This window comes from Cricetulus griseus, chromosome 6 (genome assembly GCF_003668045.3).
Source record: "Cricetulus griseus strain 17A/GY chromosome 6, alternate assembly CriGri-PICRH-1.0, whole genome shotgun sequence".
Lineage (NCBI taxonomy): Eukaryota > Metazoa > Chordata > Mammalia > Rodentia > Cricetidae > Cricetulus > Cricetulus griseus.
The window spans coordinates 29,043,989-29,067,025 of record NC_048599.1 but is presented as its reverse complement, the minus strand read 5'-3'; the positions used below and the strand labels follow the sequence as shown (position 1 = coordinate 29,067,025).

At 46.3% G+C, this 23,037-nt stretch overlaps 1 protein-coding gene across 1 annotated transcript in view; it reads right to left on the bottom strand.

The window, feature by feature from the left end:
* The window catches only part of Acss1 (acyl-CoA synthetase short chain family member 1), a 47,947-nt gene that overhangs the window by 9,075 nt on the left and 15,835 nt on the right, over positions 1–23,037 (bottom strand). The window contains exons 3-9 of the mRNA XM_027421563.2: positions 12,958–13,157; positions 10,878–11,053; positions 10,368–10,520; positions 3,721–3,868; positions 2,494–2,631; positions 1,393–1,485; positions 208–320 (exon numbers count right to left, since the gene is read on the bottom strand). Coding sequence (XP_027277364.1) covers positions 208–320; positions 1,393–1,485; positions 2,494–2,631; positions 3,721–3,868; positions 10,368–10,520; positions 10,878–11,053; positions 12,958–13,157 — 1,021 coding nt within the window. The remainder of the gene's footprint in view (positions 1–207; positions 321–1,392; positions 1,486–2,493; positions 2,632–3,720; positions 3,869–10,367; positions 10,521–10,877; positions 11,054–12,957; positions 13,158–23,037) is intronic.

The window sequence follows — 23,037 nt, the reverse complement described above, 5'->3', positions numbered from 1 at the left end:
AAAGTCTGATGAGGGCCCTTGCTTGCAGCAGTCATAGCAGTGCTGATTAAGACGGGGCTACAGAGAGTGTGTGAGGACTTGGCCTTTAAATCCAGGGACCAGACCCTGCATATCAGCAATGGACAGAAAGCCAGGTGTGTGGAAGGCTTGCCAGATGAGTAGCAAGGCATATGTGCACGAGAAAACCTCAGCAGGACCCCCACACACCTTTTCATCCAGGAGTGCTGGCACGATGCCAAAAAAGGGCCTCATGGCCATACCCGGGAGGATCTCTGCTCCATCTTCTGAGGGCCGAGGTGCAATGCAGATGCCACCAGTTTCTGCAGGAAGGATGAAGAGACACCAATTGAGAACCCTGAGAACCAGGGATGGGTAGGTTTCAGAATGTGCCCATCGAGGTTTAGACTGCAGTCCCCTCAACTGTGGGCACAAGCAGAGCCCTTAGCTCTGCATGGGTGCTACCCTCTGTTTAACAGGCCCCCCACTGGGTCAGACCTGTGTTTAAAATAGGGAACGGGAAAAGGCCACCTACTTGCTTAGGAAGATGAAAGAAGTGAACTGCTTGAAGCCGGGACCTATTTGACACACAACAATGAATGGTGTAGCCTGCATGGCCATTTCTCTGGCACCTGCGTCTATCATCATGTGTGGTGGCATCGCATGAGGCCACTGTGAAAAGTTCTCTGTCTCAAGTTTTCCAGCACAGACAAGAGCTAATCTTTGAACCTGTCTCATGCTGGCTACTTGCAACACAGACTTCCAAAAGCTGTGTTACTGTATAGTGGTGGCCTCTTCCCCTGAATATCCCAAGGAGTCAAATATTCAAAAAGGGACAAATTGAAACAAAATGCCACAGGAAAACTTCCTATTCCTGCTAAAATTTAAATTTAGACTCTGGATCCCTCCAACAAAAGGACTTGTCTCCTCAGAAATGGCTGTGTTTAGAAAGGGGTTGCTCAGTGCCAGAAAACTATTGAGCATAAGAGAAACCCTGGGCTTGACTCCCAGGGCTGCACCAAAGTTAAAAAGGAAGGAAACAAGCCAGGGAAGGGCCTCTGCCTGCGAAGGAGAGTGAACTCTGAAAACTTGCCAGTCCATGGCCTTAGGCCACTTGCCCTAGTGTGTCACTTCATTTCCTCCTCACTCTGGGGCTCACACAGAGCCTGTAAGAAGTACAGGAAACCAAGGCTCAGGAAAGCATCATACATTCCCTAGCAGCCAAGCTGTACCTCTGAGCCTTCTCCTCTACAGCTGCACGCTGAAGGGACATGGGCCTTGTGAGCGCCGTCACAGTCACTTGAGAACATGAACCCTGGTGCTGTGTATGCATGAGCCCCTCTAGTCCCCAGCTAGTCCCCAGGTCTGTTCCAACCCCCACTCAGGGACACTCACCGGTCTGCCACCAAGTGTCCACCAGGGTACATCTGCCATCACCCACGACCTTGTGGAGCCACTCCCAGGCCTCATGGTTGATAGGCTCTCCCACTGAACACACACAAAAGCAAGAATAACTTTAAAATTAAAAACTAACAGTCTTCAAGAAAACCTGAAGCCAAAAGGGATAAGTTATTAGGGAGGAACAGCTCAGTGACCTTCCTGGAGGTTACATCAAAAGGCCTGGAAAGGCCTGTGTTCCCATGTCCATAGTCATCAGAGTAATGTGCGTTATGATGAGGTACATTCACCATGTGGGGAACCAGAGTATCACCCACAGTGCAGGCCTGAAATCGGGCACAGAGTTTTTGAGGAGCAAGTGGGGCATTTGCTGTAATATTTCAGAGAGTATTCATCCCATACAACTACTTTGGACAATTGTCAGGGGCAGAATCTACTAAAGCTAAAAACATGTTTACCCCACTACCTGAAATTTTGACTCCTGACATTCATTCCACAGAACTGAGAGTAGCACCTGACCAAAAAGAAAAAAAATGGACATGCACAAGGAGAGATTCATGCCATTCTTGCTCATCACATCCAGAAAGAGACTGCATTTAAGGTCCTAATGGATAAGTTGTGGTATATCTATACAGTGGAATACCATAAAGCTATGAAAATAAGCAAGTTGTTGCTACCTGAGACAACACCCCATCCATATGAAATTCAGAACATAAGAATACACACTGAGAGAACTCCTGGTTCTCTGGTCACAGCAAGGGGTTGCTGGAGGGAGTCTTCCAGATTCTCTTCTACTTTCTAGTCTATAGTCTTCTATAGTTGACCTAGGTAGCAGTCATCTGTGTTATGTATGAAAGTCTGTATCAACCTGGCTCTTGGCATCTATACATTTGACTGGATCTTAAGCCTCTGAAAAGAGGTTCTCTGCCCTAGCATTTTGTGGCCTGACTTCTCAGTGTCTGTCAGGAAAGCTCCCAGGATTAGCACACAACCCTTGCCCATCAGTTTAGAGTAACCACTGCTGACACAAAGGAGTGCCCCTCAGCACTGTCTGGCAGAGCCCCAGGCCCATTCTAAGACACACAGAACTGTGCTCACCTGACCCCAGGGTTCGCAGGGAGGAGCGGTCATACTTTTTTACCCAGTCATCCCCATACTTCAGTAGCAGCCGGACAGCTGTTGGGGCACCATAGAACTGGTTGATCTTTAGCCTCTGCACTGTCTCCCAGTAGCGACCTACAAAAGGGTTGTGATCAGACCATGATCCCACCGAGTATGGCCCATTTTACACACATTCAAACTAAGCTCAGAGTTACAAAGGGCTGGGTCTATTATGTGATCATAGAAAGGGAGCCAATACCATCCCTGAAGAATGGGGTCCCAGAGAACCCCCTAATTACAAGGTGGCATGCAGAAGCTCCTACACCCAACCTTGAATGACAGCATCACGTGAGGTATTCCACGTGAGCTATCCAGGGATCAGCTTCAGACGTCATTGCTGCAAGTTTAAAAAAAAAAAAAAATGACATGGAACTTTGATCAGTGGTGGGCCCTAAAGAAATGACTTGTCTTCCCTTAGTAACAGCATAGCCACTGGTATGTGTGCAGCCATGTGCCCAGAAAACACACACTTAATACTGAAACTCCATAGCTCATACTATTCCCTGAAGCTGCATTTAAACAACGACCCTCCATCCCTGCTATCATCCCAATATGCTCTTTTGAGTGCAGCTGGGGGGGACCAAGAGGCATCAAAGAAAAAGTTCATGCCCCAACACTGTGGTGTGCTAGGGCAAGGGCCAGCAGCAGAGCCTCTGCAATTTGACTACATTAAAGCAAATATTTGGGAATATTGTGAGAGAAACACCAAAGACAGCAGGATAAGGTCATATCTTCAAAGTGAGTGCAACTTATCAAGGGTAGCTGCAAGCCATGTATGGTCCTGAAGGCTTGGGCAGTGAGGCTGAGGAGGGAGGGAAAGATGGGCAGCTGGCCCAGGCTTCAAGATGTAGACAAGTGAGGTGGTCCAGACACAAGATGGAGAATTTTAAAGCGATGGCTCTCAGCAGGCAGCCTCTAATATAGGAGCAGTAAAAGTGAAACAGGCAGTTTTGAAATGAGATGACTCCCTGGTTAACTCCCTCTGATTTCCTCACACAGCACTAGGCTGGAGTTCACCTAGCAGGGCTCAAGGCCTAGCATCTCTAGTGTCCATTTTGGCACAAGAACAGTTCCCTTGCCAGATCCCAGTCTCCAAGCTTCTGTGACTTTGAAATCCCTCCCACGCTACTTAGAGCAGGCCTCATCAGAGTTATTGGTTCTCACCAGCATCAGGGTAAACTGGGGTGCTCTCAAAAAGGACCGTGGTAGCTCCATTGCAAAGGGGTCCATACACCACATAGCTGTGTCCTGTGATCCAACCGATGTCAGCCACACAGCCAAAGACATCTCCTGGCTGGTAGTCAAACACGAGCTATGGATACAGAAAAGCACCCTGAAGCATTTGCCTCCCCCAAGTCACCCTTTTCCTACCCACCACGAAGACACAGTCATTGGCACAGTAGTCTGTAACTTTGACACAGCCTGTAACAGTGACACAGCCACCACAGCTGCCAGGAGTAAGGTGAATGATAGCTGCAGAGGTTTCCCACAGAGCCCAGCAGACAACAGAACCACCAACACAGACAGCTGCAGTATGATCGTTGCAAGTACCAAACAGTACATGGTACATGAGCATAGAAAAAAAAAATGTTGAGCTACAGAAGTTACTCGGGTGTTTATATGCTACCTAAAGATGACCCATGTCCTGAAACAGCTGTGCACCCAGTGGTGCCATTTCATCTCATTGTACAATTAAGGGGTGGCAACTTGAAGTGGGAATGTACATTGGCAGCAGAGTCGTGCATGAAGCCCTAAGTTCAACCTGCAACATCAAGAGAAGAAAGAGAAAAAAAAAAACTCTGGCGTATTTCTGAACTGCCTTAAATCACTGTTTTTTATAACATTTAAATTTTTTTAAAAATCAAACACAAGTGCCCATTGAGCACCATCAGCTTCCCCTTGCTGAAGGAGGACCCAGTGACAAATAACTATCTGCCACAGACAAAGTCCAAGGAAATGAAAGGGGAAAAGGGGAACCCACAGGGTAAAGAAAACATCCGAATACTGCGATGGGCAGAAATCTATATTTCCAGGGATGTGGCTTTGGGGTGAACCGTGAAAGGAACGTGGGACAGTGATGCATCACATCATAGAGGATGGGACTGTTGAAGGGGCTTCTGCAAGACTAATAAACATTCTATTTCTTCACCAAAGTGATGCTCACTTTATAGTAACTCATTGGAACATAGATTGGATTTTGGTAGGATTTGTGTATGCTCAAAAAAGAGTTTTGCTGGGCATGATGACACACAGCTTTAGACCCTCTACTTGGAAGGCAGAAGCAGACAAATCTCTGAGTTTGAGGCTACTCTGGTCTACATAGAAAGTCCCAGGCCAGCCAAGGGAAGACCCTGTCCCCCACAAAACTATTTTCAATTGTTGGTTGGGAAGTCCCCCAGTTTCTGCTGCCACAGACCAGGGCCAGTTTCTCCTGGAGTCAGCAGTTTGCAGGCAGTTGTGAGAGATCGTGAGCAACCAGACCCTGTAGAGCTGTGTCTCCAGGCCATCAAGGATGCTCTGGAGGGATCAGGATGCTCTAATCTTAAAATCCCCAAGCACTCAAGATCGGGGGAAAAAAGTATGTATGCAATACAGATTTAAATCATCTGTCCTGGAGACTTCTTTCCCCAGAGTTCCTTACAGGAAACCAGGGACTGTGTCCATTCACTCTCCAAAAGGCCAAGAGGCCAGGAAAGTCTATCACTCCATTGCAGGCCCCAATGTCATTCATACCTCTATCACCCTTCACAGTGAACCATCTTCTTCCCTAATGGTCTCAATACCATCAGCACGCAGCCATGAGTATGGGAACACCCATAAACATATGATCACATGCATGTGGGCAAATATGCTCATTTGTATGTACCCACATACATCTATACACATGTAAACATCCTCCCAGGTGAACACATACATGCATATTAAAACGTGTACCCTTGTGCATGAGCATACACAAAGACCCCTTCAACTATGATAAGCATCAACAAGGACCCTAGCACACACTGTCATCTGAGCACAGGGCAGCCCCAGTGTGGACACTCTAGACCATCTTCCACTGAGAACACAGAGACACGAAAGCCTCAGCATTTGTACAAGCTAAACCAGCCACATCAGAGCAGAGCTGAGCACACCTAGCAGGGGAAACAAACTTTTACTCCAACAGCCTTTTTGCTGTGTGTCATGGCCACACAGAGAGTGGGTTATAGAGTTGCCTAGATTCCTATGAATACCCCAGACCTCCTTATACCCCAAGGCCTGAGTGTGACATATGACACAGAAAAAGCTTCCAACACCAAATGAACAGAAAGACACGCTCTCTAGCTCTCTATTGCCATTCCTACTTGTGTTTGTTCTTAGCCATAGAAGTCTGAAAGTCTCTACTTCCAATGCAAAAAAAAAAAAAAAAACTAAGTATTTAAAAAAGATGTTCCCTTCCCTATCTCTGTACCCCTTTGTGGTAGCTTGAATAAAAATGGCTAAATAGGCCCATGTACTTGAATGTGTAGCCATCAGGGAAGGACACTATTTGTGAAGGATTAGGAGATGCAACCTTGTTGGAGTAGGTGTAGCCTTGTTGGAGGAAATGTGTCATTGGGGGTAAGCTTGGAGATTTTAAAAAGCCTATACCAGGCTCAACCTCTCTCTCTCTCTCTGTCTCTCTCTCTCTCTGTCTCTCTCTCTCTGTCTCTCTCCGTCTCTCTCTCTCTCTCACTCTCTCTCTCTCTCTCTGTGTGTGTGTGTGTGTGTGTGTGTGTGTCTCCCCTTGTGGATCCAAGTGTAAAAAACTGTAAGCAAGCCCCTAATTAAACATATATATATATATATATATATATATATATATAATATATATATATATATATAAGAATTTCCTTGGTTGTGGTGTCTCTTCATAGCGGTAGAACAGTAACACTAAGCCAGAAATTGGTACCAGGGACTGGAATGTTGCTATAACAGTCTGACCATGCTGTTTGTTGGGGAAAAATGGAAGACAAGGACTCTGGACTAGAAAAGCACTTGAATGTTTTAAGTATAGTTTAAGGGGAATTCTAGTAGGAACATGAAAGACAGTGCTGAGGGTGATTTGAAGTGTGGGGGCCCAGCTCAAGAAGTTTCAGAGGGAAGAACATTAGTAAGTGGCCTAGAGACCATTTTTGTGATGTTGTAGCAAAAAACATGGCTGCTTTCTTACTTTTGTCCTAAAAATCTACCTGAGACTAAATTAGTGAGTTTCAGATTAATGGCTTTGTCAGAGGAGATTTCAAGACAGCCTAATATTGACTCTGTTGTGTGGTTATTAATCACTCATGTGTGTGTTTGTGTGTGTGTGTGTGTGTGTGTGTGTGTGTGTGTGTGTGTGTGTTTAGTGAAAAGTAGCAATGAATGAAGAGAAATACAAAATGTACAGTTTGAGGAGAAAAAGTACCTGGAAGGGTGATGTTGGAGCTAAATCCTATGCTCAAGGAGATAAACTTTAAAGAAAAGCCTGATGCTAAATAGAATAGAGTGGGAACCTCAGGGCAAGACCCCACCCAGATAGGCTTCCAAATTGTGAAAAGGAATTAAGCAGCAAAGGGAACCATCAACAACAGAAAACTGATACAAATGTAATTGAAAGAAGGGGTCAAGTTATAGTGCCAGCAAGCAGCAGAATTTGTCAACTTTGGCCACCCATATGATGCTGGCTTTAGAGTCAAGGATACAAGAAATGGGTTGTGGACTCTCCATCCAGCTAAGGAAAGGTGCTGAGGCCAGGGGTGTGTCAGGGATGTTCCTGGATGGGGGTTGAGAGAGGCCATTGCATGAAGCTGTGAAAGTGAAGCCTGGATTGTGTTAGAGCTCCCAAGATGTGGGAGTTGCCAGAGATGGGATACCTGCCAAAGAGAGCTGCTAACGAGAAATAGATGCAGCTCAAAAGAGAGAAGAGTATTGCAGTCACCAAAAATGCAAGGATTTGGAGCTCCGAAAAGTGCCTTGATATCAGGCATGGAAATACAGAATTTGGAGTTTGCCCTGCTGGATTTCAGTCTTGCTTTGGTCCAATATTTCCTTACTATTCTCCTTTTTCTCCTTTTTGGAATGATAATGTGTATTTTGTGCTATTGTGTGATGGAAGTATGTGATCTGCTTTTTGATTTTGATTTGGGGGGGCGCTATAATTAAGATATTGCCATGTGTCTCAGAGATCTTGGACTTTTAAACAGTGTTGAGACTATGATATACTATGGGGACCTTTGAAGTTGACTGAATGCACTTTGGCATTATCATATGACTACAGGCTTATGGGGACCAGGGAGTGAAATGTGGTTGTTTTAATGAGAATGGCCCCCTCAGGCTCATATATTTAAATGCTTAGTAACCAGGAGTAGAACTCTTTGATAGGATTAGAAGGATTAGGAGGTATGGCCTTACTGGGGAAAGTGTGCCATTGGGGATGGACTTTAATGTTTCAAGAGCCCTCGCCAGATCAAGTCTATCTCTCTGCCTATGAATCAGGATTTAGAACTCTCAGCTACTTCTCCAGCATCATGCCTGCCTTCATGCCACCATAATGATTACGTACTATACTCTGAAACTGTAAGCAAGTACCCAATTAAGTGTTTTCTTTTATAAGAATTGCCTTGGTCATGGTGTCTCTTCACAGCAATAGAACAATGACTAAGACACCATCCAAGATTTTCTTGGGACTCAAGGCTCTCTCTGGAAGCCTGGCTCGAACCCTGACCTCATGATAGCACAGACCAAGCCAAGGAAAGTTACTACCTGCCAGAACAATGTCTAAGCCCTGCTCACAGAGACATGGGTTTCCAGGTCACCTGACCATATAGTTCACTTTGCAATTGTCACTAGTCATGGCTGAGATTACCTTTAGGAATAGAGCATTCAGCCCACCAGTAGAACCTAGAAACTCTATCCTAGCTGGAAGGTATCAGCTACTCTCTGAGGCAACTAGGGACCCCTTGTTAAACCACAGTCCTCTACCCATCAACACTTTCTATATACATTTATTGGAATAAAAGTGTGATCTGCATTTTCATATGCCTAAAGGGTGGCCCACTGTTGTGCAATTTCCACTTAGTAATTCAAATTTCTTTATAAAGGTGTTTTTAATCCTACTTTTACTTTTGAAATGAGTAATAATAAGAATCCTCAATTGTTTTAGAGACTCAAATTTTTTTCTTTTCTTTTTAGGGTTAGTGGTAAACCAGGCTTGTTGATACATGCCTATAATCCCAGCTCTTGGAAAACTGGAGTAGAAGGATGACACAGGTTTGAGGTCAGTCTGGGCTGCAGAGTAAGATTCTATCGTAAAAAACAAAGCAAAGATTGTAAGAGCCAGAGGAGATAATGTCTTCCAGACACAACACTGGTGCTAATGTGAACTCATGGAGACTGTGACAACATGCATAAGGCCTACACAGGTTCCCAGCACTGGGAGGAAAGGCAGATATAGGGTCTGTCTTAGATAGGGTTTTATTGCTGTGAAGAGACACCATGACCATGGCAATTCTGATAAAGGAAATTACTTAATTGGGGCTGACTTACAGTTTAGAGGTTTAGTTCATTATCGTCATGGTGGGAAGCATGGCGGCATGCAAGCAGACATGGTGCTGGAGAGGTAGCTGAGAGTCCTACATCTGGATCTGCAGGCGGCAGGAAGAGAGCTGGCTTGAGCTTCTGAGGCCTAAAGCTATCCCTAGTGGCACACTTCCTCCAACAAAGCCATATCTACCCCAACAAGGCCACACTTACATAGTGCCATTTCCTATGGTCTCTCACCCCTAACAAAAACATTACTGCAATTGATATTCACTGGCAAAGGGAAAAATCAGTTTTTCCAACAGAGTGTCACTGGGTATATCAGCCATACTCCAGGGAAGGCCCTATGCCCACGCATAGTTGACAAATATAATATGAACTTGATATTTTTGTGGATTTTTTGTTTTGTTTTTGTTTTTTTTTTTTTTCGTATTGGTGTTATACTTGTTTGCTTCCATTTTTGTTTTTGTGGAGGTTTTTGTGTGTTTCTTAGTTTTGTTTTTTGTTTTTATTTTTGTTTTGTGGGAGGTTTTACTTTTATTTCTTTGTTTAAAAGAGAGAGCATAAAGCTGGTTGGTTAGGAAGGTGGGGAAGATCCCGTAAGAATTGGGGAGGGGAAAAACATGATCAAACCATGTTGTACAAAAAAAATAATAATAAAATAAAATAAAACAAAAAACCTTCAAGCAAACAAAAAGTAAAAATCAGAAGAAAACGATAAACTATGAACTTCTGAGTGGAAAAAAATAGCTATTTCAATATACAATAGTAAATGTACTCATCTATTTAGCAAGACAGGACTGGTTTGGCTTGGCTTTGGTATTCTGCAGTCCTGGAGATGGAGCCAGGCTTTGTGCATACTAAGCATGTATTCTACCACCCCAGCCCTGGTAAGGCCCTGCTGTTTGTATCCTTTCTGTTTACAATACTGTTGTCAGATACATGTGTAAGGAGCTCATGAAGTCAAAAACGAAAGGGGATCTACGAGGGCTCCATCCCCCACACCTCCAGCAGAAGGAGCTTGAGCAGGGCAGAGGGGTTGCTGGGCCACAGCAAGCTCAGATGCAGTCCGGCTCTTCTTTGTCACACATTGGCTCTACTGCACCATAATTCACTGCAGCCTGCTCATAAGCATGCTAAAAGCAAAAACATCAGTACCACAAGCCTGTGGCTGCAAGAATTCTAGCCATCAGTGTAGTTCTTCCTTGCCCTACCCAGAATCTGCCAGAGGCATAGCAGGGGCCATCCTTCACTCTTTTCCCCTGGGTTCCTACCTTGTGCGTCATGGCAGCATACAGTAAATAGCCCGCCTGAGTATGAACGAGTCCCTTGGGTGACCCAGTGCTCCCAGAGGTGTAGAGCATGAAGAGCATGTCTTCACTGTTCATGCTTTCAGGGGCACACACAGGGGCCTCATTGGCCATCTCCTGGAAGGGACAGAAGCACATCAAGGGTCAAGGCATTTAGTCACTCCCCTCAATTAGGCCCCTGGAGAGGACCATTTTCCTAGCTGAAATCAGGGCTCTCAAAGTTTACATTCTCGGTCAATTTCAAATGCAAAGACTCAAAAAAATGGATTGAGGCTGGCTGCTTAGCTTGGTGTTTGAACTCCTACTCAGCATATGCAAAATGCTGGGTTCCACTCCCACTTCTGGGTAGAGGAAGAGGAGGTGGGGGCTGGGCACCTCTAGGAAACCCAGACTAAGAGCCTAACAATTCCCAGACCCAAGTGATCTAATAATAATCTCGCCCCACACTGTACCACATGAGGTAAATAAACCCACCTGCTCAAGGGGGATGTCCAGATTCCCCATGTGAACCTTGGCATCTGTCCTGTGAGCCACCAGGACGTGCTGGACTGTTGGGCAGTTCTTCACAGCTTCATCCACTATTTTCTTCAGCTCCACCACACGCCCTCCCCGGAGTCCTTGGTTGAAGGTGATAACAACCTTGCACTTGGCTAAGGAACACAACACAGACTGTCTGATCAGTATGGACCCTCATACCCCAATCTGACTTGTAGCTGGATATTCCAGGCCTAAGGGTGGGACAGAGGAGTCCAATAGAGTAAAAGAACCCACAGAAAAAGTAAGGGTCTGCTTGCTGTGGAAGCTCTGGGTATCACATAGAAATCCTTATCTTTCCTCAACTCTGAGGATGACTGGGAAAGAACCAGAAACAAATTATCTTGAGACTAAACTATTCCTCCACAAACCAACATATAGTCAGTTTCCCAGCCAGGCTTCTACCCTCTCACCTGCCCCAGGAGCTTTCCCCAAGTGAGGGATGCTCACATTGACTTGTGTAACCACTGTGGCAGAGAAACACCAAGAGATGTAGACCAAGTCCCAAGGCTGCCCCGTAGGCAGCCCTGCCAGTGACTTCTATAGGCCAAGGCCCTTTGCTGTCCAGAAAATAGAACCACCCCTTCCAGGTGGGTGCCAGGAGTTGTAGCCCAGCCTTGCCTTCAGGGTAGCACTCCTCTGTCACATCCTTCTGTTCAAAGACCCATCCAGAATTAACCCTGGAAGTCCACACTTCTACAGCCAAGCTAACTGAGGCCCAGGGCAGAGTGTGAGAAACAGCATGGTTCTGAGAGAATACCCTTCACACTATCTTAAGGGGATAACCCAACAGAATCCCATACGTGTATCAATTTTCCATCTGCCCTGTGTAAGAGTCTAGAGTAAATAAATACTCTGCAGTGGTGTTGCCTGCAGGGGTTCCCCACACTCCTGGGTGTTATGGATTGGATTTCATGTGTCTCTCACAGGCTCCCAAGCTGATGGCGATATTTTGAGAGGTTCTAGAAACTTTAGGAGTAGAACCCAGCTACAGTAAGTGGGTTACCTGGGGCATGAAGTTGAAAGTTGTATCCTGCACACACACACACACACACACACACACACACACACACACACACAGTGTCTTCTCTGTCTTCTGTCTGCTATGAGGTGAGCAGCCTTTGCTTGATGGCCCTACCACCATAACACTCTCCCTCACTGTCGGCACAGAATTAATGGAGTCAAGCAAAATGGACTGAACGCTTTAAAAACCAAACCAAAATAAGCCCTTCCTTACTTAAGGTGTTGGGTTTTTTTTTTAATCAGTTATTTGATTACAGTGATACAAAAAATAACTAATACCCCAGGGCCTTAAATCTCTGTACCAAGCACCTATCTCAGGTGCTAGGAAGTTACCCCATGCAGCAGTCTTCACCCAGCCACTCTCAGGAGACAAGGTGTAAATCAGCAATACATATGGTTACCCTGATACCGATCCTGGGTCCTACACTGCTGTCCATGTCCTCCTGTGAGGAAAGCTCTGGAATCCAGTTTGGACTCCTCTTCCCTGCCCTACAGCCTACCATCAACGGCGCTTCCCAGGGTCAGCTCCTAGATGACTGGAGGCACAGGTTCTCCTCAGTGGACAACCCTGAGGAACAGCTCTAGGAGGGGCCCTCCTGAGCCTCGTGATCAGCCAAGCACTCCCATACTGTTCATTCAGAGGTCCTCAGGCTCTGGAAACTTCCCCAGTACCCTGACACCAAATAACCACATGCTATAGACAGCTATGATTCCTCATCTTAATTTCATGTGATTTTGTCATGAAATCCATTTAAAAACTATGGAAGTTAATGAATATTCAATAAACTAATAGAATATAAAATAAAATGGAAATTTCAGTTGTGTTTGATGGGTAAAATGTTGTTAATCCCAGCCCAAGAAACTGAGGCTAGTAAATTTCAAGTTGGAGACCACTGAGAAGACTGTCTCATGAACCATGGGTAGGGGTGTGTTGGCTCATCAAACAAAAACAAGGCCTGGGGACGCCTGAGCTCCTCCCATGCCCACCCATGCTCACCATCATTGATCCTCCCAGCCAAGGACTCTGCACTGAAGCCAGCAAACACCACTGTGTGGATAGCTCCAATCCTGGCACAGGCCAGCATTGCCGCCACAGCTAGGGGGGACACAGGCATGTATATGGCCACACGGTCCCCTCGGTGCACTCCATGCCTCTTCAGCGTGTTGGCCAGGCGGCACGTGGTCTCCAGAAGCTCCCTACAGCACAGAGAAGGCCATTAGATACAAGGAAGAGCCACAGTACAACATAATGCAGAGAGGGGCAAGCAAGTCGCAGACTACTGGTGCTGTCAGTGCAGGAGTAGAGCAGGTAAATTTGCAGCATGGCAAGACAGAAATGTGTTCAACATTTGTGCATGGTCAGCCACATTGCTAAGGCTGCCCTCACAGCCATTTTAGTTTCTGAGAGGTCATGTTCCCCAGACTTCTGAGAATGTTGGTTTCCAGGATATAAATAAATAAATAAATAAATAAATAAATAAATAAATAAATAAATAAAGGCAGAAGTAGGCTGTTAGTATTCAGGCATCTGTGCTGGCCTGTCCTTGGGGTTCTGACAGGACATGCCCTCAGCTGTAGCCACAAGTGAGTGCACCTTCTGTGAACATTCACTATGTTCCCTTTTAAAAAGGGCCCTGCCCACCTCCCATCCTTTCTCTCTCTTTCATTCTCTCCCTCTCTCTGTCTGTCGGTTCCTCTCTCCCCTCCTCCCCCCTCCCCCCCATCCTCTTTCCTCTCTCCCACTGCTCCTATCCCAGAGAGGCTGCCCCGCCTTCCCCATTTTATGATCCCTTTCCCTAATTAAAAAAAAAAAAAAAAAAAAAAAAAAAAAAAACTCTGCTTGAATCCTGCCTCATGGCATCTTTCTCTCACTCACTGCTTTTCTTAAATTATAACACGGGTTTTTAAAGAAAGTCTTCTGGCAAGAGAAAAGGAGGCTCCCAGTTTTCTCTATCAGCAGAAGCCAAAGAAGCACCAAGAAACTCTCTTCCAGTCAAGTGCTTAGACCTTGGTGGGACAGGTGCCAAATTATGAAGCCATAGTGACTGGGAAGAGAAAGCAACAGAAAGATGACTACCTTGCCTGTACACAGAGTTGACAGGCAGAGATCTGTGCCAAGCACTGACTGGGCACAAATGACAAATTGACAACACACACATACACACCCCTATATCTACATGATGTAAGAATCCTTCACCAGGTTACAACATTTAGCCAGCTGATCAAAAGATAACAAGTTAGGTTGACTCAGAGTTAATTCATGATTCTTTCATAATCATAGCCCTTGACTAATCATAGGCCATGATACTGAACTCCAAGAAAGCAAGGAGTAGCCGGATGGAGTTGGCGCACGCCTTTAATTCCAGCAATTGGGAGGCAGAGCTAGGTGGATCTCTGAATTTGAGACCAGCTTGGTCTACAGAGTTCGTTCCAGGACAGCCAGGACCACACAGAAAAACCTTGTCTCAAAAAACGAAGGGAAAGAAGAAAGGAAGGAAGGGAAGGAGAGAGGGAGGGAAGGAGGGGGGAGGGAGGGAAGGAAGGAAGGAAAGAAGGAAGGAAGGAAGGAAGGAAGGAAGGAAGGAAGGAAGGAAGACAAGGAAGGAAGACAAGGAAGGAAGACAAGGAGCAAAAAACAAAAACACAAAACCAAACCAAAATAATAAACGGGCGTTGGTGGCACACACCTTTAATCCCAGCACTAGAGAGGCAGAGGCAGGCAGATCTCTGTGAGTTCGAAGGCAGCCTGGTCTCCAGAGTGATTTCCAGGACAGGCAAGGCTACACAGAGAAACCTTGTCTTGAAAAGCCAAAAAAAGAGAAAGAAAGAAAGAAAGAAAGAAAGAAAGAAAGAAAGAAAGAAAGAAAGAAAGAAAGGAAGGAAGGGAGGAAGAAAAGAAGGAAGACAAAGAAAGAGGAAAGGAGGGAGGGAGAGAGGGAGGGGAGGGGAGGGGAGGGGAAGGAGGCAGGAAGCCAAAAGAACTGAATAGGAAAGCTGCCCCACTGTGGGGGCAGAAGAGGAGAAAAGCAGAGCAGGGAACAGAAATAAACTTGTGGCTACCCTAATACCTTTTCTCATCAAACTTGTACATGGAAAATGGATACCCAGTCATTTCCACCTTTTTCTGTACATTGTCTGATACTGATCAATTATTTACAATAAAAAGAACTGACTCAAAAAGCTACAGTAAGCAGGAAAACAAAGATCCCCTTTTTCTGGGCTGAGGGAAGCTACCAGGGGCCACATGCCTGCCCTCTGAATTTCACCAAGATGCTCCAAATAGAGCAGAGCCAGGTTGCAAGCAGCCCCAGGGAAACCCTGCTTCGAGCCCTCAAAGCCGCTGGAAACCACAGTTCCCTATCCAGAAGGCCTCAAGAAAGACTGAGCTGAACAAGAGGCCTGTGGGAAGCCTCAGCAGAGTGAAAATGCAGCCCCATCTCAGGCAGAGTTCAAGGAGCCCTTTGTTTCTTCTGAAGCAGTCCTGCAAAGGCTCCCAAATGAGCCTGATGGCTGTCTACCCTGCTATTGGCCCAGCTGCTGGCCACTCCTGCCCAGCTCAGTACAGGGCCCCTTGAGGGCGTCCATCTTTTCTCATCAGAAGCTTTAAAGAGGACAAAGGCGGCATTCAGTGGTACTCTGCCTACCCTTTCCCTAAGTTAACAATGAAAGAACACTCCAAGGCCAAAGGCACAGAATCTAAGGCCCAGAGGCACTCTTTTGAGACGCTTGCCCAATGCTAAAAAAGCAGCTGTGATCAGTAATGCATGAGCAAATCCGGGCCCTTTCTGTCAGCTCTGTTTTCACAGCTCTAGAGTTTATGCTCTGACAGTGCTGAGGGAGACGGAGGCTAGAGTGCCATGCCCACTGACCAACGGTGTTGAAACCCAGCCTTTACCCTGCAGCCCTGAGGCAGCAGAAAGGACTGTGGACTATCCTTATAGCAAGCCCTTCCTATGGTAGACACAACCCTATTACAAGTGCAGTAATCAACCTGACACTTGCCTCAAGTCACACAATGTAACTTCACCCTCCACCCCCAGCCTGAGAGTCTGAGATGAGCTCTAAACAGGAAACAGAGAGTTCAGAGGGAGGCGAAGAGGAAGTTGTATTTACTTTTCTTTCAATCAAAGTTGGGTGTTGTTGTCATTGCTTTGAGATAGGACCTCATAGCCCAGGCTTACCCAAAACGCTCTATATAGCCTAGCCTGGCTTGGAACTCTCCACCTCCTGTTTCTCCTCATATATGCTAGAATTACAGGTGTGTGCCGGTTTTCTTGTTTTGTTTTTTGTTTTGTTTTGTTTTTTGTTTGTTCATGCCTAATACTGAAAGCTTCTTTCCCTCCCAGTCATTCCGGATGTTAGCCCAAGGATGGAAGATATTGGCTGGTGTGTGTTGTGTTTAGGAAACAACAAATTGAGAATGGATGGTTTGTCTATTTCCCACACTGACTCTGGCTCTCCAGGCTCATGAAACAAACACTCTTTAGTATTATCTGTCCAACTAGAGTACAAGGACTGCTTAGACATAGCTTTGAATCTTATTCATTGCCTTCTGCTCAAATTTATAATAAGGCCAGGTCATGAAAGAAAGAAACTCAGTAAATATTTATTAAATGAATATATAAATGAGTACAGCAAGTGAACATTAAATGAGAATCATACAGGAGCAGGACAATGAGCTACACATCCCTGCAGCCCCCTGGCATAATCTCTCTACCTGCCAATCTTGGAGGACCAACTCCATGACCTAAGCAAACACAGAAGGACTCTGCTACAATCTCTAGAACACAGTATTCCCTTCAGTGCACTTGAGAGGAGAAAAGGTGAGTTTTAGTGATGCAGAATGGGGCAAGACTGACCTTTCTCTCCCAGCAAGACACAGCAGGTCCTGCATCCCATTTTGAGGAACCAACCCAGGAGGAACAGTTACTGAGCCATAAAGCCTGATTTCATGGTGATGAAATTTACTCACTCTGATCTCATGGTGATGAAATTCACTCACTCTGCTGCTTACAACCCTCAGTGAATGGAAGCCACAGAAATGCTCTGGACAGGCTTATAAACGAAGTACGCAATCCTGTGCTGTTATGACCATGACCTTTATAGCACAGACAGAGTTTTGACGAAAATATTAAGCAGCATACTTCAACATGGAAAACTTCCAAAGCTGCTGCTGTTTGCCAGTGAAAGTCCAAGACACAATTAGGGGATCTATGAGGCAATAGCTAGGTGTCTGGGAGTGATACCAGGACATCTAGACAACCTGGGCCACTCCAGCTGTATTTTCTGGATTCTCTCAGAAAACAGATGTACTTTGCTTACAGTGTGCTACACTCTGGTGAAGGTACTGACCTCAGCCTTTATCCCTCAGAAGAGTGTCTCCCTGGACACCCAGTAGTGTCTGAGCAAAGATGAGGTGCTGTTGTGGAACAATGTCCTTTGAACATAGTGTCATTGCCCTGTTACCTGGAACAGCTGTGAATTCCTGCAGGACACCACCTGCTTTGTGGTCAGCAGCCAGTACAACAGCAGGAGAAGATGCAAGAAGGGTCACATATAAGCATGGCTGCTGTCCTCTGGGGTCCCGGCACTCACTGGGACCTAGGGTTTAGAGAAGCCTAGGGGAAGGCCAGCCCATCCTATAACATCAGTCCAACCACCAGCTACCAGCCATGTGCCACCCCTCCTCCTCCAGCCACACTTGCTTCCCACTGTGAGCACAGGGAGCCTTCTCCCTAGGCCAGCCACAGCCACCTTCAGGCCCATCACCTCTTAACACCTCAGCCTAAAGTGGCTGGTTCCCTTTCACAAATTCTCAATTCCCTCTTATGTTATGACAGCAGTAATTAACAACTGTATTGTGCCCTGTACACAAGATGGTCCCAAATCCTTCAGATGGGAGAACTTTTGTAATAGCTTTCTGTCACTGAAACAAAATACCTGAGATAATCAATCCCCTTAATAAAAGAAAAGGTTTTGTTTGGGGCTCGTGGTTTCATACTAATTTATTAGTTCATGGTTATTTCTTCTGCTTTGGACCTGTAGCAGAGGCTCAGTACATCATGGCAAGAGTGAAATTTTCTCACCTCAGGGTGACAGGGAGAGAGGGGAAAGGAGGGTGAGGCACACACCAAAGTCCCAACATCTCCTTCAGGCACGCCCACAATGACCTAAAGACGTCTGTACGTCTTAAAGGTTCTACCACCTTTTAGTGTCACAGGCTGTCAACAGAAGCATCTCTCAGGGTGATGGGGGCGGGGGGGGGGGGCACAGGAGAGTCAAGGCCTAAACTTCAACTGCCAAACAATCTATGACCTCTGTTTCTCCCTATGAGTGTTGTGAAGATATGCTGCTCTGATCGCTGTAATAAAAAGCTGAACAGCCAATAGCTGGGCAGGAGAGAATAGGCAGGACTTCCAGGTAAAGAGAGAGAAACTGGGAGGAATCTAAGTGCATGATTTCACCAGCAGACTCGGAGCAAGTTGGGTGTACTGTATTAAGAAGAGGTAACCAAGCCATGTGCTAGAATATAGATTAAAAATATATGGGTTAATTAGGTTATAAGAGCTAGTTGGGAAAAAAGCCTAAATCAAGGCCAAGCTTTCATAATCACTAAGTCTCTTGGTCATTGTTTGCAGGCTGGGCAGTCCAAAGATAGTCTGAAAAGAAAGCCCTGCTACATATGAGGAAATTGAAGTGCATGAAAGCTAAGCCACATTTTCCTCAAAGCTATTCAACTAAATTAACCAGGGAGGGATGTGCACCCAAGCCTGACTTACCCAGCTCTTCTCATAAACCCCAGTATCACAATAACTTCTTTTCTTTCTAATATAAAGCCTCCCCAAATCATAATTTCCTCTCATTGGCCATATTAATGTTATTACATTGCTTTTAAATGTCTATTTGTTTTAAAGAGGACTGGGCTGAGAGGTTAGCTCAGTGACAGTCTGTGCTCAGCGTGGGTGAGGTCCTGGGTTCCATCCCCAGTACAGGAGAAGGGGAAGGGAGCCAGAGGCTGACTTGTTCAAAAGGGAAGTAAGGGACTGGAGAGCTGGGTCAACAGTTAAAAGAACATGCTGCTCCTGCAGAGAACCCAAGGTCAGGTCCCACTACCCACACCAGACAGCTCACAACAGCCTATGACTCCAGCTCCATGGGGGATTCAAAGCCTCTTGAGTCTCTGGGCGCCTCCACTTATGTGCACATACATACACATAATGAGCATAATTTTAAAATAAACCATTTTGTAAACAGGGAAAGTAGCAAAAGAACACCTTAAAGTCCACTAACTTGGAGGTTAAATGAAGCCTTTCTTTATCTCAACAGGATGGGGAAGAGATGTTACCAGAGGAATATAAAATCACACTCAACACCTTCTGCCCCTGGTGTTACCCCAGCCATGTCCAGGTCAAATCCACATTGCTGACCAAAGCCAGCAGTCTGTCAGCCAAAAATATATCCCTGAAGGATAGAAGTAACTAGTCAGACCTGAGAAAGACTCAGTTCTCATTAACGCCTGATTTCCCTTTGGCCCACCTCTTGTCTCTGGAAAAAAAGTTCTCTCTCTTCCAGGCACAAAACACATCTCACATCCCAGAGCAGAAAAGAGCCAAAGCATCAAGCACTCTGGAGATTCCCACAGACTCCAGGCCCAATGAGCTGGTAGAATCCCAGCGTGAAAGCCAACAAAAACAGCTGGACCTGGCAGAACACTTCCCCCTGGCCTACAGACATGTTTACTGCTCCAAAGCCACACAAGGAGTCCTCTTCCTGGTGAGTTGTGAAAATGGATGTAACTATTAACTTTCTAAAAACATTCACTTTCCCTGTGATGATAAATAAATAAATAAACCACAAGACATTTCTCAGGTCCTATTCCGGGTTTTTGAGGCTCCCGTGCCACCTGGTGGATTTCCAGCACTCACTCTGCACAGGCCCATGTGACAAAACAGAGAAGCTGGGTTCCCACAGAAAGTTCCAGACTGGACACAAGTGGGAGCCATTCTCTTTTGGGGCTTTCCTGTGAGTGCACAGGACACTGAAGTTTGACACTTAGAGAATGATCCATTCCAGCAGACATAGTCACCAGGATGCCACCCCAGGAGCCATAGGCTGGGTGTTTTCCCTGCCTCTGTGAGCAGCTTGGTGAAGCATTTTACTATGACAAGGAGAGCTCCCAAGGAGAGCTCCCATGACCCTGTCATCCTGGCAAGTGTTCAAAAACCAGCTTTCCTGGGAAAACAGTCCTGCAGCATGTGCCAGCCAGCACTCATGGTTAAGTCTTGCCTCTGGCTGGTTTCAAACCTCCAATAGGACTCCCTAAACAAGGCATTGAAAGTTACGCATGGAATCAATGGCATGAGAACTCAAGCAAACTTGCCTGGCTGCAGGAGGCAGCCCCTTGGAACAGCCTTTGCCCTCTGACCTCCCTGAAGATATCTTTAAAAGTAAACAACTCTTTCTTCCCTTCATAAAAAACTGTCAATCATGTCATAGTTTCTATTTAATATCTGGGAGGTGGGAAAGAGCAACACTGCATGCCTCTTTTTATCCCAGCCATGCCTACTCCTTTTCCTGGCCATAGGCCCTCTCACCCTGGCTTTCAGATAACAATGAGTTCCGTAGAATCTGAGGGGTTGGACCCACTGCACTTCGGGACATAGGTTCCAGGGCAGAAAGCACACTAACATGATTCCCACGGGTAGTCCTGTCACTTTGGCCAAGTAGCTCATCCCTGATGAGAGACACTAGCCCATGAATGCTGGAAGTTTCACCAGGTGTGGTAGCCTTTCTGGGGGCTCCTTGTAATTCCACAAAAGCATCTCCACTTGCACCAGAAAGGAAGGCTCCAACAATCTCACACAAAACAATGAAATCATTCACTTCACCAACTGAAGACCCAGGCTTCTCAGAGGAAGCTCAGCTGGCTTAGTTAATGTGAAATGTCTCCTCACCAAATCATAGCAGTGCCAGGCAGAGACCCCTGCACTAAGAGAACCAACTGACAAGGCCCATTTCTGCCGACACTATGAGCTCTATTCTTCCTGACTTGCACTCAGTCGGGCCTTTGCCCTCCCCCACCTCTCATTTCTTCTTCAGCTAGCTCTCTGTCCTTTTGCGATGTCTCCCAGCCCTCTGGCACCACTAACCTTGCTCATACCCTCCAGGACCCAGTAATCTGAAAGACAGCCAGTGAGACACTACCCACACAGATGCTAACGATTGGGGGAAGGGGGCTGGTATGTTAATTACTTTTCTCATAGCCTTGGTCAAATATCAGACAAGAAGCAACTCCAGGATGGAAGAAGTGATTTTGTTACAGTTCAAGAGATCACAATCCTAGCAGGAAGGCACAAGGCAGGAGCAAGAGGAAGCTAGAGGTACACTGCATCTACAGTCGGGAAGCAGAGAGGTAAATGTGGTGTTCAGCTCCTCTTCTCCTTATATTCAGTCTGGGGCCCCAACTTACGGAATGTGTCTCCTACAGTTAGGGTGGGTCTTCCCACTTTGATTAACCTACTCCACAAACTCCCTTACAGAGAAGCCTAGAGGTTTGTCCGCTTGGCTGTTCTGGATCCTGTCAAGTTGACAGTCAATAGTGAGCATCATAGGCAGGACATCCGTGGTTGCAGAGCTGCCTTGTGAAAGGAAACCGGGCATCATCAGAAGAGGACTTTTCTATGCCTTGCCGAGGCCAAGATGAGCACAAAGCTAATAATGGCTTTTCCAGCTGGATGAAGTTCCCAGCTCCAGAAGCTCTCTGGGAGTCCGGGCTGTAACCTTGAACAGTAAGTAACCTGGGGTCATCCACAGAGTTTGGGGGTGGGGGTGACACACAACCAACAGGCGGAAGGCAACAAGGCTAGAGACTGAACACAAAGAGATGGTAAGAGAGGACAGAGGGCCGGATGGCAGAACTGCCACAGTCTGGCCCCACCTCACAAATCTGCACCCTAAGGCATGGCATGCTGTGTCCTCCACATAAGAAGAGGGCAAGACCGAGGGGGAGGAAAAAATTTCCCCCAGAGGATGCAGTGCGGGAAGGGGAACAGTTTCACATTTCTAGGTAGGCAAGAGGTCTGTCTGATCCACTAGTCTGCTGTCCTAAAGGGGACCCTCCTGGTAAGGCCACAGGAAGCCACAGCTGCACACAGCAAAACTGCCAGTCAGGCTAACTCAAGATATCGTCTATAGAAGCTACAGAAAAAGGAAGAAAAACACAAAACAGGAACAAGGAAGGTCTCCACCACAGGCTTCTCAAGCAGGGGCAGAGGCCATGTCCCTCCCCTTGAAAACTGAGTCCCTCTTTTCTCCCCAGACGCTTGTCCATCTCCTGCAAGCTGGCCACCCCCACCTGCTCTTGCACAGCAGAAGAGAGCTTACAAAGCGGAGATCCAGCTGCAAGGGAGGTGTTTGCTTCTATGCTCTTCAAACTGAACCTTGGTCAGGCTCACCCCAGAGAAACCTCAAAAAGGCTCCATCAGAGAGGCTTCCTGAGACATAAATAAACTTTTGCAGTCCAAAGATCCTTTCCCTCTAAAGCATAAACTTCTGAGACCCTTAGTGTGCCCGAAAGAATGACAAACAAAATACAGCAGGAGATTCAAACCATCTTCAGGCTTCAATATAAGAATCCAAGGTTTTAAAGAAAGGTTCAAGATCGGAGAGTTGGCTCACAGGTTAGGATTGCATACTGCTCTTGCAGAGGAACAGGATTCCATTCCCAGTAGCCACAGAGCAGCTCACAATAAATTGTAACTCCACTTCCAGGGGATCCAATGCGCTCGTGACTTCCATGGACTCCTGCACACATGGTGTAGATACATACACTTACACACACACACACACACACACACACACACACACACACACACACACCCATCACACGTGGCACAGTCAGCACTCAAGTCCATCAGAGAGAAACATGATTCCACCTTGCAGATGAGAAAACTGAGTCAGAGGGGTGATGTGTCTTGGGTGACACACAGCTGGGGAAAAGGCAGAGTATGGAGCCAACCCTCTGAAGACCCTGCCGCAAGATTACCTGTACAGAGCCCCCCAAAGTTTGTCTTCCTCT